The sequence below is a fragment of the Loxodonta africana genome, chromosome 1 (genome assembly GCF_030014295.1).
Source record: "Loxodonta africana isolate mLoxAfr1 chromosome 1, mLoxAfr1.hap2, whole genome shotgun sequence".
In the NCBI taxonomy this organism is placed as follows: domain Eukaryota; kingdom Metazoa; phylum Chordata; class Mammalia; order Proboscidea; family Elephantidae; genus Loxodonta; species Loxodonta africana.
Genome location: NC_087342.1, coordinates 2,869,613 through 2,886,153, shown reverse-complemented (window position 1 = coordinate 2,886,153; position 16,541 = coordinate 2,869,613). Strand labels below are relative to the sequence as shown.

Genomic DNA, 16,541 nt, shown 5'->3' with positions numbered 1-16,541 from the left:
AGTAGTTCGAATCTGCCAGGCACTCCTTGGAAACTGTATAGGGCAGTTCTACTCTGTGCTACAGGATCCCTATGAGTCAGAATCAACTTGATGGCAGTGGGTTTTTGTTTTGGTTTAATGCCCTCCAGATTCATCCATGTTGTGAGAAGTTACACAGATTCATCATTGTTCTTTATCATTGTGTAGTATTCCATTGTGTGTATATCCCATATTTTATCCATTCATCTGTTGATGGGCACTTAGGTTGTTTCCCTCTTTTTTGCTATTGGGAATAATGCTGCAATGAACATGGGTGTGCATATAACTCAGATTTTTTAATTTTTATTGATACTCAATTTGCATAACAGGCTTAAATTTTATTAACTGAATTGTGTATACATACATATTTCATTTTATTTAGAATCTGGTCATTTTCTTTGAGGTATTTATGAGTACAATCTCTCATTCTGAGGAAACATCACAAAAATATTCAGCTTGTCAATGATCATTTTTGTGAACGTCATAGAAAACAAGGTTCAAGTTTACAGTCCAGTCACTCTGGTTCACAGCCATACACCAGTTAAATCCTTACAAAGGCAGACCTGGGTAGGTTAGGTGGGAAACCCCCTGTCCCTCCACTCCAGTCAACACTTTCATCCTTTACAAGCATCTCAAAAAGAACTTTAGCAATCCCATGGGGCCTGGGTGACTCTGGAAAATTAGGAAACATTTAACTAAAGGCAATAGTTGTTTCAACAGTAAGACTTTATACAAGTTACTCTACACTATCTTTCTCTTGTTCCGGAGAAGGATCTCAAGAGGACACTTCCTGAGTTAACTCCTAACTTTGGGAAAACAAATCTGACTTCCAGTCAGTTCACAAAGTCCTTATTTTCAGGAACCACTTATATTGAGATATAAAACCTAAACACTTTTTATGATACAGCCAAAGCTCGTGTCTGCTGACAACTTCAAAGTCAGGAAAGAGCTAAAGCTTATGCCTGGCTTATACATTACCCACTAAAAGAAGCCACACGCATGTATAAAGACTGTGCCGTATCTGGCTACTGAAAAGTAATACATAAATTATTTTCAGCAAGATGTCTCACTTTCACCAATGGCTAAGCTGAAAGCCAAGCTTAGTTCAAGTATTCCTTATTTGTCACTAAAGGCCCAGATTTTCGCATAGTCTTCTGGTTTTTAAAGCTCAGAGCATAAAAAAAAAAAAGAGCATAGGTCTTCATTTTGAGTCCTACATTTCCCTTTTCCTAAATTGGCTCATCTGCTATTTGATGTACAAAGAGGCAAGATCATCTTACCTCTGAGAGCTGCCTTAAGACAAAGCAACTCTTCTTTCCTAAAGATATAACCAGGCTGGAGAGCCCTTCACATGACCACCAGCAGCAGTCAGATCCACAAGGTTTGATGACAATTTGCTAAAGAAATGAAGACACACAAACCCAGAAGTGTTGTGATAGGTGCCTGAAAACTGATCCTTTAAGATTAGTTTTTGGAGGCTTTCTTCTTATGTTCGGAGGTTTCTTCTTAAGCCTCTCCTTTAGCCTCTTGAACATGTCTCAACTGTGAAAGCATTCTATGGACAAATGCTGATTCTGCACCAACGATAAAGCTTCCCAACCTCCAACCGCGTGGAGAAATGAGGCTGTGCCATTCAGTTCAGAGTGCATTTTCTTCTCACACCTCAGAAATTCAACTCCATAACCCGGTTCACTGGAGAACTTCACAGCTTAGAACGATGTATAAGTGAAAGGATAGATCCTTAAGGCCAGACAGGTCTAATTATCACATAAGTGTTACTGAAAAAATGTTCGTATTAGAAATACCAATAAAGAGAAAACATGGAAATGCACCTATTACGATCAAAGCCCTACATTGTTTGGTTTTCTTCCAGATGACTTCTTTTAGTTCCAAGTGTCTCTATTTCAGTCCTGAAGATCACTAGCTTTCGACGGCCCTGCCAGTCATGTTCTTATTCAGTAGATCAAAGGTTCTCTGAAGCATGACAAGTGAGCTCTTCAACTGCAAACAAAATTAATGTTCAAAATCAGATTGCTTAAGTTTTTCTGATTATTCTTATGCCAAAAGCTTACATTTACATTTAATACAATTGTATTTATACTGATGCCCAAATAAAGATGAATATAAAATGCCTGATCCCTTAGTGTAGCTGTGGGTATGGCTGCTACACAGCCCTTCCCATCCGCTGAGGCACTGTACTTCTTCCTGCAGTGGCCTGCTGTATGCTCTACCTCCCCAAAGGTCGATTAACAACATCACCCAAAGCGGAAGTTTGTGTTTTCTTCAATGGTTTCTGAAGTTGCAGGGGTCTCCTCACTATCCCCACACAAGTTTCACCTCCAGGCCTTTGTTTCTATCGTGCTCATCTTCCTCTTTACCTTTCTGAAACTTACCCAACCCCACTGTCCACAGAGTTTTATCTTAATCACCTGCCTCTAAACTCCTAAAGCATTACCCTTACTACTGACTTTGACACTTAATTCCGCACTTTTTTATAGTCTTTAACAATAAACATGGACATCTGATTTCCCTAATAAAACTGCAGGGAACTTGAAGGCAAGAATTCTGTCTCATTCTTTTTTGTATTCATTCATTTGGCAAGTATTTATTGCTTATATGCCGGGCACTGTGCTAAAAAAAAAAAAAAAAATTTTTTTTTTTTTTTAAAAAGCACTGGTTATATACCATGGTGACCTGAAGAGGCACGGTCCCTGACTTCGTGGAGTTTACACTAGTGAGGGGTAAAACCCAGACCCAGTGCCGTCGAGTTGGTTCCAACTCATAGCGACCCTATAGGACAGAGTAGAACTGCCCCACAGTTTCCAAGGACAGAACCGAAATAATCACATAGGTAAGCAGATACTTCCCCGTTTTATGAACTATCTGGAAGATGGTCATGTCCAGTGGGGATGAGTAGAGGAGAATTAGGTTTGGGTGTAGGAGGGAAACTGAGTTCTCCTGTAGGCGTGACCTGATCTGGAGGCCTGCTGGCGTCTAGATGACAGAGCACACCTGACAGAGCTGAGTCCAGGTGAAGATGCCAAGGAGGCAAATGACTATGAGTCTGGAGCTCAGGGAAGAGGTCTGGGATGAGAGGTAAGGACTTAGGAGTCACTGGCACCTGTGGTATTTAAAGCTATGGGAGACGATGTACCTAGAGACAGCATGGAGGAGAAGCCAGGGGCCTACTACACGGAGCTCAGGAGCTTTGGGTCGCGAAGAGGTCAGGAAGAGGAAATGGTTTTTAACCAGCAAAAAGTAGTTTGACATTATGCTGAGTGAGAGAAGCCCACCACAAACGGTCACGTATTGTAAGAGATATCCAGAATAGGCAAACCCACAGAAACAGAAAACGGATTAGTGGCTACCAGGAGCTGGGGGGAGGGGAGAATGACGAGTAGCTGCTAATGGGTACAAGGTTCCTTTGGGATTGATGACAATGTTCTGGAATTAGACAGTCATGATGACTGCTGACTGTACAAACCGAGGAATACACTAAAAACCACTGGATCACACGCTTTAAAAGGGTGAATTTTAGAGTATGTGAATTTTATCACAATAAAGTTTTTTTTTTTTTTTAATGGTTTTAAGAAGACAAGATGGTATTTCAAGAGCAAGTGGTCAGTTCGGTCAAATGCAGACCCTGTAAGATGGAAAATAAAAAAAAGTACATTACTTTTATTAGCCAGAGGTCACTGGCCACCCTAGAGCATATCAGTGGAATTGTGAAGGAAGAAAACCAGATAGGCGTGAGCTGAAGAGAGAATGAGTGGACTGAATACATGCACCCAACTTTGCTTCTTCCTGAAACCCCACTAAAAGCAGAGTAAAGGGATTTTTTAAAGCATCAACCCACAAGGGTGGGGAGAACAGGAAAGACAGCCACAGCAACACAGCTTTGGAAGCTGGAAAGCAGACAAATTGCGGAGCAGACCTGGAAACAGGTGAGTCCTAAGTTAACAGCGAAAACTGAGAACCAAAACTTACTCTGAAGGATCCTCAAACATCTGAAGACTTGGGGGCCAGGAATCTCTGGAAGGGAATGAAGAGGAAGGGGCCAAAATAAAAAGGCTGGAATTTTATTTTCTGGAGAGAAGAAAACAGAGGGTCTCCAGCTCAGGGGGAGACACCAGACATTGTTAAGGCCAGTAGCACCATACCAAAAACAGGAGGTTACACGAAAAAATGTATACGGATGTTGAGGTCATCCCCTCTGCCCTGCCCTCTCCGACCCTCCTCCTTCACTCAGCTCCTAAAACCCAGCACTCAACCCATCAGGGAGATTAGAAGGCCCTTCTCTGTGGAAACTGACCAGTTCAAGGGGAAAGACCTAATATCAGGATTTCTCAGCCAGTAGCCCAGCCAAATCTACAGGGAGGTTCAAAGTAGACCAGCCCCACCCGCATGTGAAAAGCTTCTGGGCCACATAAGCAGACCACCAAGGACTACCAGAAGCCCTCTAACCTGAAAGATAAAACCAAAATGGGGGAAAAAGGATCTTGATGGGAAGTGAGTATACAAGAAGAGAAAAATATTTTTTAACTCTCAGTAATATGCTCAGAGAGATAAAATAAGATGCTGCACCCATTAAAAAGAAAACAAGTCAGAGAAATAATAGCTCTTTGAAATTAAAAACTTGTTAGCAAAAACTGAAAACCTCAGCAGAAGAACCTGAAGATAAAGTTGAGGAAATATCCCAGAAAGTGGAATGAAAAGGCAGACACGGAAGCTAGTAGGAAAAGGTCAGATGAGACAACCCGTACGATAGTAGGCAGACATCTGAATGACAGGAGCTGCAGACAGACGGGAAAGAGAAAATGCAGGGAGGAGTCAGGAAAACTTGCCAGAACTAAAGGGCATGAGTTTCCAGACTGAAGGATCAGGAATGGTAATGGCTTCAGAATTCTCAGGAGTAACCCTGGAAGCCAGAAGACAGTGGAAAATGCCTTAAAAGTTCTGAAGGAAAGTTATCTCCAATCCAGAATTCTATTCCCAGCCCAACCGTTAATCAAAGGGAGGGTAGAATAAAAAGTGTTCGCACAGGTGAAGTCTGAAAGTATTTACCTTCATCCTCTCGTGAAGGTCCTGGACGATAGACTCTGTTAAAAGGAAGAAGCAAAGCAAGAAAGAGGAAAATACGGGGAATATCAGATACACAGAGGACAGAAGCTATGGGAAGCCCCAGGATGAGAGCAGTGCACCAGGCAATGGACCTGACGGGAGCCCGTCAGAAGGCTCCATTGATAGAATAATGAAAGGAATGAAGGTCTGGAGAACAGATTTATACAATGGAGAATTAGGGGATGAAGTACTCATAAATCATATGATAAACTAATCAACACTATAATAAGACAATTTTAGGGATTAAAAAAGGCATAGGAAAAAAAGCAGTCATGGCTTATTTTATCACTCAGCTCTGAATCACAGACTTGGTCAAAATTAAGTAAATACTCAATACTGATCTAACCAAAATTATGCTATAACTTCATTGGGAAGATAGGGGCGCTTAGAAGTAGGTGAAAAGAAAGATAATCAAGTATGTAGCAAGGTGTATATAAGTTTTTGTGTGAGAGACTGACTTGATTTGTAAACTTTCACTTAGAGCACAATAAAAATTAAAAAAAAAAGAAAGAAAATCAAATTGATATCTTCTACGATGGGAAGTAAAAAAAAATAATGCTTAAAATGGAAAAGTCAGGAAGTATCAATACACACTTGTTATTTATAAATAGGAGGTAAACACCAAAAGAACAAACTGAAAGAGTTGAAAATTGCCTTTGAGAAGGAGACAGAAAGGAGGGTGCTGGGATTGCTTTTTTCCTGAACAAACCTTGTAAAACGAGTTATCTCTTTAAACTGTGTGAATGAAGGATTTTAGTAAAAATGAAAACTTTAAAAAGCGAGTGGGTTACAGACAGCGGGAGCAGGCAGCTCTCTGAAGGAGCGTGACTGTGAAGGGAAGAGAGAGCAGTCTAAGGGGAAGGGCGTGAGTAATGTGGGGTTCCCATACAGCAGACAACAGAGCAGGTCCTGTGCGGGTGCTAATGATTCAACTGAATGCAGGCGGGGCAGCTGAAAACCCGTTCCCAGGTCCAGTCAATCCGACTTATAGCGACCCTAGAGGACAGAGCAGAACTGCCCCAGAGGGTTTCCAAGGAGCGCCTGGTGGATCCGAACTGCCGACCTTTCGGTTAGCAGCCGTAGCTCTTAACCACTATACCACCAGGGTTTCCCAGCTGATGAAGGGGGGATGGAATTCAGAAAACACAGGCCCGGACTTGTCCCTCACAGGCAGAGGAACGCCTCCCTCAAGACTTACTGTTAAGCCTAGAATTTTCTCCAGAAGGGTCACTAAAAGGAATGAGGTAGAGACATATACACGCTGATACAGAAAATCTCCAAAATACCTTACTAATTGAAAAGAGAGGGTATCCCACAATGTGTATAGCATGTTCCCATTTTGCAAAATAAACAAATAGATAAAAGCAACCATATACACAATATAGGAGCCCTAGTGGTGCAGTGGTTAAAGCGCTGGGCTACTAACCGAAAGGTCAGCAGTTCAAATGCACTAGACACTTCACAAGAGAAAGACATGGCAGTCTGCTTCCATATAGATTCTAGCCTTGGAAAAATATAGGGCAGGCAGTTCTACTCTGTCCTATAGGGCTGCCGTGAGTGGGAATCGACTCGATAGCAATGGGTTATATATATAAATGCATAATATCCATAACACAGAAATCGGCCAGGGTAGTTTCCTCTAGGAGTAGAATTTCGTTAGATAATGATCTAATAAAATAGCCTCTCAGAGCCAGAAGCAGCAGCGACTCAGGCTGGTGGGAAGGTACTAGGCACTGTGGGACGTAGAGCTGTCTACCTGTTCAAGCATCACTATGGAGTCTCGGAGCACGCCCTTTAAACGATGAGCCTGGTCTTTGTTCTTTTGAGGGTTTTCTGCTCTTGACGCCATGTCAGAGGCAAAACTGCAAGAACAACACTATCTTCAAAATCGAGAGATATTTTTCTGATCTTTCATTTCCAGAAATCTTCAGCACCCCCATACATTTGCAAATAAAACCCAACATTAAAAAAAAAGCAAACAAAAACCAGCAGTTTATGACTACAGGAGAGAGCAAAATGTCTGAAACTGGACATAAAATTGCTCCAGCTGAAGAATTATTGAAATAATACTGTGGTAAAAACAGGTTGGAGGGGGGAAAAAGGGCTTACTTCACAGATGTCCCTTCCTGGGGCTGGGGACGGTAAAGCGACTGAGCAGCACGTTCTATCCTGGACAGCTTCATAAACAGCATCACGTTCAGCAGAACTAGCAACAGCAAACTAGGCAGAGCAGAGCACGCCTGGTTAACCCACTCGATCCAGACCGAAAGCATTGATAACGCAGAATAGACACGCGAACGCTTTAAAAATATACCTTATCTAGATATTTTCCAGTTGCTCTTATTATTGAAACCAATCATCCCTATTTCACTGAGCAAAAAGCATTACTGGAAGCATTGAGTGGATGTGGAGGGGAACAGTGGGCGTTAAGCGGAGTGACAATGAAGTCCCCATATAAAGGGAGTTGGGGTTGTCCCTTGCACTTCTCCTTTCTGCTAGAAATCACAGCTGGTTTGATGTGGTGGCCGCCAGCTTAGAAATCTACCATACAAGCTTTCAAGGTCTATTTTTGGGTTCCTTTGGCTTAAGCAATTTAAAAAAAAAAGAAATGAAGATCAGTATGGAGTTAGATCACAACGTGCCTTTTACTCCCAGTGGAAAACAAACAAAGGACCATTCAGCAAAATTTTTTTAGTTCACCGTGGACAAGGGAAGTACCACCCCAAATACACGTTAACTGTGTTATATGTCAAATGTTACATGCTTAAATGAATTTTATTGGTTTCACAACAGTCTTTCAAATGAATGACTATATACTTCATTAGACATACATGCAAATATGTAAGTAGCATCATATCTTTCTACTTATTTCTTCTCTTAAAATATTACTTGCCCTTAAAAATACACAGTATTCACCAGTCCAGAAGAGGATAAGAAAAAGAAAAGCAAAACTAAGGCAGTAGCAAGCAAATCAGATCTATGAAATTATCGTGGCATTGAAACGGGGTTGTTGTTGTTGTTAGGTGCTGTTGAGTCAGTTCTGACTCATATCGACCCTAAGTACAACAGAACTAAACACTGCCTGGCCCTGCGTCATCCTCACAGACTTTTTTATGGTTGAACCCATAAAAAAGTAGCCACTGTGTCAATCCACCTCACTGACAGTCCTCCTCTTTTTAGCTGACCCTGTGGTTTACCAAGCATGACACTCTCCTCCAGGGACTGGTCCCTCCTGACAACATGTCCAAAGTACGTGAGACAAAGTCTTGGCATCCTTGCTTCTAAGGAGCATTCTGGCTATACTTCTTCCAAGGCAGATTTGCTCATTCTTCTGGCCGTCTGTGGCATATTCAATATTCCACACCAACACCATAATTCGAAGGCATCAATTCTTCTCTGGTCTTCCTTATTCGTTGTCCAGCTTTCACGTGCATATGAGGCAAATGAAAATACTGTGGCTTGGGTCAAGTGCACCTTAGTCCTCAAAGTAACATCTTCACCTTTTAACACTTTAAATAGGCATAGGGTCGCTATGAGTAGGAATCGACTTGACGGCAACAGGTTTGGTTTTTTGTTTGTTTGCAGCAGATTTGCCCAATGCAGTACATCGCTTCTTTTCTTGACTGCTGCCTCCATGGCTGTTGATTATGGATCCAAGTAAAATGAAATCCTTGACAACTTCTATCTTTTCTCCGCTTGTCATGATGTTGCTCATTGGTCCAGTTGTGGAAATTTATGTTTTCTCTATGTTGAGGTGTAATCCATACTGAAGGCTGTGGTCTTTGATCTTCATCAGTAAGTGCTGCAAGTCATGCCATCTGCATGTCACAGGTTGTTAATGAGTCTTCCTCCAATCCTGATACCACATTCTTCTTCATATGGTCCAGTGTCTCAAATTATTTGCTCAGCATACAGATCAAGTATGGTGAAAAGACACAACCCTGACACAACGCACACCCTTCCTGATTTTGAACCACGCAGTATCCCCTTGTCCGGTTCAAACAGCGGCTTCTTGGTCTATGTACAGGTTCCACATGAGCACAATTAACTGTTCTGGAATTTCCATTCTTCACAATGTTATCCATAATCTATTATGATCCACACAGTCGAATGCCCTTGCATAGTCAATAAAACACAGGTAAACATCTTTCTGGTATTCTCTGCTTTCAGCCAGGATCCATCTGACATCAGCAGTGATATCCCTGGTTCCATGATATCTCTCATTCCACGTCCTCTTCTGAATCCGGCTTGAATTTCTGGCAGTTTCTTGTCAATGTACTGCTGCAACCATTTTTGAATTATCTTCAGAAAATTTTAGTTGTATGTGATATTAATGATATTGTTCCATAATTTCTGCATTCAGTTGGACCCCCTTTTTTTGGAATGGGCACGAATATGGATCTCTTTCATTCAGTTGGCCACGTGGCTGTTCCAAATTTCCTGGCATAGATGAGCGAGCACTTCCAGCATTGCATCCGTTTGTTGAAACGTCTCAATTGGTATCGCATCAATTCCTGGAGCCTTGTTTTTTGCCAGTGCCTTCAGTGCAGCTTGGACTTCTCTCCTTCATTACCATCGGTTTTTTATCATATGATTCCTCTTGAAAAGTTTGAACATCGATCAATTCTTTTTGTACAGTCACTGTGTATTGCTTCAATGGTCTATTGATGCTTCCTGTGTCACTTCATATTTTGCCCATAGAATCCTTCGATATTGCAACTTGAGGCTTGAATTTTTTCTTCAGTTCTTTCACCTTGAGAAATGCCAAGCATGTTCTTCTCTTTTTGTTTTCTAACTCCAGATCTTTGTACATTTCATTATAATACTTAGTCTTCTTGAGCTGCCTTTCAAAAACTTGTTCAGCTCTTTTACTCGATCATTTCTTCCATTCATTTTAGTTACTCTGTATTCAAGAGCAAGTTTCAGAGTCTCTTCTCACATCCATTTTGGTCTTCTTTTCTTTTCTGCCTTTTTAATGACCTTTTGCTTTCTTCATGTATGATATCCTTGATGTCATTTTACAACTTGTCTCCTCTTCAGTCATTGGAATTCAGTGTGTCAATTCTGTTCTTGAAATGGTCTCTGAATTCAGGTGGGATAAACTCAGGGTTGTACTCTGGCCCTTGTAGGCTTCTTAAATTTTCTACAACTTCAACTTGAACTTGCATACGAGCCATTGATGGTCTGTCCCGCAGTTGGCCCCTGGCTGAAGGCTGACTGGTGATATTGAGCTTCTTCATTATCTCTGTCTACAGATGTAGTTGATTCGATTCCTGTGCATTCCTTCTGGCAAGGTCCACATGTATAGTTGCTGTTTATGTTGTTGAAAAAAGGTATTTCCAATGAATAAGTTGTTGGCCCTGCAAAATTCTATCATGTGCTCTCTGGCATCTTTTCTATCACTAATGTCATATTTCCCAACTACTGATTCTTCTTCTTTGTTTCCAACTTTCACATTCCAATTACCAGTAATTATGAATGCATCTTGATTGCATGTTTGATCAATTTCAGACCACAGAAGTTGGTAAAAATCTTCAGTTTCTTCATCTTTGGCATTAGTGGTTGGTGCGTAACTTTGAAGAATAGTCACATTAACTGGTCTTCCTTCCTCCCCTGACATTGTATCCTATCACTGACAGCGCTGTATTTCAGTAGAGATCTTGAAATGTTCTTTTTGACAATGAACTTGACACTGTTCCTCTTCAGTTGTTCACTCCTGGCACAGCAACCATAGCAGACCACAGCGGACCACAGCGGACCACAGCGGACCATAGCAGACCACGTGACTGTCCAATTCAAAAGGGCCAACGCCAGTCCACTTCAGCTCACTAATGCCTGGGCTATCTATCTTCAAGCATTCCACTTCATTTTGACAACTTCCAGTTTTCCTAGATTCGTTAATTCGTTAATGCCATGTTGCAGTTATAAATGGGTGTTTGCAGTTGTTTCTTCTTATTTTGAGTCATGGCACATCAGCAAAGGAAGGTCCCAAAAGCTTGACTCCATCCATATCATTAAGATCAAGTCTATTTTGAGGAAGCAGGTCTTCCCCAGTTGTGTTTTGAATGCCTTCCAACCCAAGGGGCTCATCTTCTGTCACTTTATCAGGCAATGTTCTGCTTCTATTCATAAAATTTTCGCTGGCCAATTTTTTCAGAATTAGACTGCCAGGTCCTTCTTCTTAGTCTGTCTTAGTCTGGAAGCTCCACTGAAAGCTGTCCATCATGGGTGACCCTGCTGGTATTTGAAATACCAGCAGCACAGCTTCTAGCCTCACAGAAACATGCAAGCCACCACAGTAGGACTAACTGACAGATAAGTGGTGGTGAAATGGGGTATAGATTAACATTTCAACATTTGAGTTAAATTTTCTGCAAGTAATGCAAATGATCACAAATAATATATACTACAAGACTGTCACAGCAAGCCTATTTAATCAAGATATTAAAACCTTTTCAAAAACTAAAAGGAAATCAAACATTTTCTATATTCTGAAATCTACGACTAGGAAAAACAGCTGATATAAAAGCTTTGTTCTAAAAACCAGAGTATATCACCAAGTCAGAAACAATTCAACAGAATCTAATGGACTATTTCAATATTCAAATAGAGTCATGCAGATATTAGTAGTCTAAATACGACTGGTTGGGTAGATTCCTATAGAATACTCTGATTCAGACTAAGTGCCCCAGTATTCTCACTATGTAGTCCTAGGTGACTTCCTCAGAATGGCCTGGGGTGTGTGTTTTAAATAACCAAAAAAAAAAAAAAAAAAACCCCAAACCCACTGCCATCAAGTCCATTCTGACTAATAGTGACCCTATAGGACAGAGTGGAACTGCCCCATAGAGTCTCCAAGGAGCGTCTGGTGGATTTGAACTGCCGATCTCTTGCTTAGCAGCCATAGTACTTAGCCACTACGCCACCAGGGTTTCTATATTTTAAAAACTGATTCCTAATCCCTACTGAAGACCTGCTAAATCAGCCTCTGGGACTGGGGCCTGGGAATTTGCATTTTAGCAAGCTCCCCAAGTGATTTGCACAGTAAAGGATAAGAACCACTGTTCCAATCAAATGGAATAAAATACTATTATTGGGATTTCACTGGCCTATATATATAAATGGAGCCCTGGAGGCACAGTGGTTAACAGATCGGCTGCTAAGCAAACAAAAGGTGGGCAGTTCTACTCTGTCCTATTGGGTTGCTACTTGTTGAAATTGACTCCATGGCAACAGGTTTCATATATATATATATATATATATATATTCCCTTTAAATTTATCGAACTTCTCATAAAAAACCTATGGTAGAAATCAGATTATTCTAAAAATAAAGACATTTATTGAATGTGCACTTTGGATTGCCTCAAATTTAATTATTCTGAAAACAGTTCATACACAAAAACTACCAGATTGAAAAAAAATGCCTAAATATTGGCAATTTCTACACAGCAATATATAATTTCATTCAAATCTTTTTTGAAACTAGTTAAAAGATAAATGCACTAACAAAATAAGCATTCAAAACAAATACTTACGAAATACTCATCACCACAATAAGAGTGGTATTATAGCTTTCCATTTCTTTTTTCTTTCCTAAAAAAAAAAAAAGCCAGCATTAGCGTATTAGAATCAGGATTTTGGTTAAAACTGTTAATTTAGTATTTGTTTCAAAAGAACTGGAAAAGAACTTTTAAAATAATTACTTGTAAGGACAAAGGGATCTGGGGTGAATTCCCTGCACCCCTTTTTTGATTGCTGGTGTCTTGAGTGGTATGAAACAAACCTGAGGAAGTAAAATCTACCTCAATCCTTCGCATCTGGCCTACGCTACAAGTCAGTTAACTCTAAGCAATTTAATACAGCATACACCAACTCTAGCTAAGTAGTACCTCTGTAAATAATATTTGCGTTGGGTGTATGTCAAATGCTTCTCTCTTTGAAAAACAAAAGCATCGCCCTCACCTGTTCCCTGATGCCCAAACTTTTAAATTTCAAAATTAAAGGCCCATTAAGCTTAAATAATGGATACACATATTCACAATAAGTGTAAGTCCTGGAAGGGGATTTAAGAATAATTACATCTCTGAGAGGGAGAGAATAACAGTAGAGGCAAGGTATCTTCAACAGTGAAGAGTGGGGACAATCAAAGTCAAATTCCGTCTCTGCAATTTTGCTGGGCTGGCCCTGCCAGCCTAAGATTGAAAGCATACAATCACTGTGGCCAACTCAAAGATAGGTATCAACTGTGCGCCGGTGCTGGCAGGCAGCATACATGACTGAGGCAGTCGAGGAGCAGGGGAGAATGGCGGGGGCTGTGAGGAGTGGGGGCCACACCCAGTCTCCTGGGCAGCTACTATGAAGCTCCAGCCCACTGTTGCAATAAGGGGATTTGGATCCAGGGCTGTCAGATCTGATTTTTTTACATAAAAATGCCCAATTTTTCTACTTTGGAGAGTGGTGTCTGGGGTCTTAAACGCTAGCAAGAGGCCACCTATGATGCATCAATTGGTCTCAACCCACCTGGAGCAAAGGAGAACATAGAACACCAAAGACACAAGGTAATTATGAGCCCAAGAGATAGAATGGGCCACGTAAATCAGAGACTACATCAGCCTGAGACCAGAAGAACTAGATGCTGTCTGGCTACAACTGATGACTGTCCTCACAGGGAACACAACAGAGAACCCCTGAAGGAGCAGGAGAGCAGTGGGATGCAGACCCCAAATTCTCGAAAAAGACCAGACTTAATGGTCTGACTGAGACTAGAAGGACTCCGGAGGTCATGGTCCCCAGACCTTCTGCCAGCCCAAGACAGGAACCATTCCCAAAGCCAACTCTTCAGACAGGGATTGGACTGGACTATAAGATAGAAAATGATACTGTTGAGGAGTGGGCTTCTTGGCTCAAGTTAGATAAAAAATGATACTGTTGAGGAGTGGGCTTCTTGGCTCAAGTTAGACACATAAGACTATGTGGGCAGCTCTTGTCTGGAGGGGAGATGAGAAGGCAGAGGAGGACAGGAGCTGGCTGAATGGACACGGAAATAGAGGGTGGAGAGAAGGAGTGTGCTCTCTTATTAGGGGGAGAGCAACTAGGAGTATATAGCAAGGTGTACATAAATTTTTATATGCGAGGCTGACTTGATTTGTAAACTTTCACTTAAAACACAACAAAAATTAAAAAAAGAAAAAAATGCCCAATTTTTAAAATACCCTGTGGGCCAAATAAAATACTTCCATGGGTCTAACATCTGCCATTTGTTACAGCTGTTTTAGATTTATGTATTAGTTATCTTTCAGGAGCTTACAGTTTGATAAGCATTATCAAAATGGAAGGGAGAAAGGGAGACCCCATAATTATCTTCTCTTATATACAAGGGCACATTCTGCCACATAAAACTAAACTAAGCATCTTTTATCTGTTTCACAGCTACCTGTAACATCCCCTTTGACATCTAAGCCCACATCTCCAGAAGAGCGCGGAGAAGAAAGTTTAGGAGGTACTTCAGCTGTTATGTTGAATGTTCTCCTTCTCCTTCGGGCGCCACTAAGTTTTCCAGGGTCTTCGATGGACTGGCTTAATGTAGATTCTTCCATTAACAAATCTGACTCTAATAAGGGAATAAAAAAAGAATATTTAGACGGGGGAATACCTTCTCAACTACAAGATACAAGACCGTTTGGCTGTTGTCTTATTTCTTGTTTTGTTTTGTTTTGTTTTCTTAAGCCTTGGTAACTTCCTTTAACTATTCCTTAGGTTCTTATGGCCTAAATTCAAACCTTACCATTACTAAAAAGCCTTAGAGAGTATAATGACCCCGTAATGGGGTTTCTAGGAAGAATGAACTGTACTAATAAATGATGGAATCATTAGAGTAAATGTGCCATGTGCCACATTAAATATTAATGCAACTATGTCAGTTATGGAAACAACAGGCTGCCCGCATACACTGGGGCATTAGAAGAATTCCAAGGTAGGTCGTGGTGCTTGGGCATCAATCTCAGAGAAGGGAGCAGCACGGCTCAGCTCTCATTTCCAATGAGGGTTTGACAGGAGGAAGCACCAGTAAAGACAATCTGCGAACAACCTAAAAACCTCATTTTTGTCATTTGTTTCAACCTTTTCCTTCACCAGGCTTTTTTTATTAGAAGCTCATTATCCAGTGGACAAACTAATTTTTGAGTTTCATTTTCTCTGGTTCTGATTAGGAGTTTAATAACGAAATTGCCAAAGGGAGAAAAGCAAGGAAAAGAAGGCCTTAGACGACCCTGAGTTGACCGACCAGCAGCTTTTCTTTAAAAAAATGTTTATGTATGTACATATTTTTTTCATAATGTATATTTTAAGGAATATCCAAACATAAACCAGAGACTACATCAGCCTGAGACCAGAAGAACTAGATGGTGCCCGGCTACAACCGATGACTGCCCTGACAGGGAACACAACAGAGAACCTCTGAGGGAGCAGGAGAGCAGTAGGGTGCAGACCCCAAATTCTAGTAAAAAGACCAGACTTAATGGTCTGAGACTAGAGGGACCCCAGAGGTCATGGTCCCCAGACCATCTGTTAGCCCAAGACAGGAACCATTCCCAAAGCCAACTCTTCAGACAGGGATTAGACTGTACTATGGGATAGAAAATGATAAGGACTGAGCTTCTTGGCTCAAGTAGACACATGAGACTATGTGGGCAGCTCCCGTCTCCACCAAGTCCATACGTGTACATAATGCATTGCTAGTGGGCAGCATCCAGGATGGGAAGTGTGGGCCTGCAGGCATTTCAAAGCTTAGGGAACACAAATATAAACTTAAGATCAGGTTCTGTGGTCCCTCCCTGAGTCAGCTTCCCTGGCTGGCTGCAGAGGCAGGGAATGTGACAGCACCTTGCTATGTGATCTTGGGCAAGTCATGTAACATCTCTGTCTCAATTTCCTCTTTATTAAAATGGGGGGGGGGGGAACCTCCCTACCTCAGAGGCTGTATGAGTATGGAATGAATTAATATTTATAATGGAGATGGCATAATGCCAGGCCTATAATAAGCATTACACAAGTATTTGGTAGATACACAAAGCTGTAAAGTTCAGAAGTTCCTCAGGTGGTAGAGCAGGTGTGATAGCTGGAACGCCTTCAGTGCGAGTCATTCCAACATCACCCACCAGTTCCTGCTACGAATCCATTGTGTTAAGAAATGCCATCTTTACAAAAGCAGATAAATACAAAAAAATGACAAACCAAGCTGTTTGAAATAATCCTCCAGTGACCTCCACGAAGTCTTCTCAATTAAAGATTTGACGAGGCCCCAGGGCTGTTTTCTGTATTTCAGATCTGTGGAAACTCTAATTGGATAAGAAGGAAAAAAGGTGATGTATGCATTAAGAATACAGATTTAAGGAAGAGACC

At 41.2% G+C, this 16,541-nt stretch overlaps 1 protein-coding gene across 3 annotated transcripts in view; it reads right to left on the bottom strand.

The window, feature by feature from the left end:
• GRAMD1C (GRAM domain containing 1C) overlaps positions 1-16,541 on the bottom strand; it is a 110,658-nt gene continuing 94,117 nt past the window's right edge. Inside the window, exons 13-18 of one of the 3 annotated variants that reach the window (XM_023551783.2) lie at positions 16,374-16,477; positions 14,575-14,751; positions 12,677-12,734; positions 7,249-7,359; positions 6,896-7,001; positions 1-2,019 (exon numbers count right to left, since the gene is read on the bottom strand). In XM_023551783.2, coding sequence (XP_023407551.2) covers positions 1,939-2,019; positions 6,896-7,001; positions 7,249-7,359; positions 12,677-12,734; positions 14,575-14,751; positions 16,374-16,477 — 637 coding nt within the window. In that variant the 3' untranslated portion in view covers positions 1-1,938. The remainder of the gene's footprint in view (positions 2,020-6,895; positions 7,002-7,248; positions 7,360-12,676; positions 12,735-14,574; positions 14,752-16,373; positions 16,478-16,541) is intronic. The other 2 variants (XM_023551784.2, XM_064281474.1) reach the window with 2 other exon arrangements.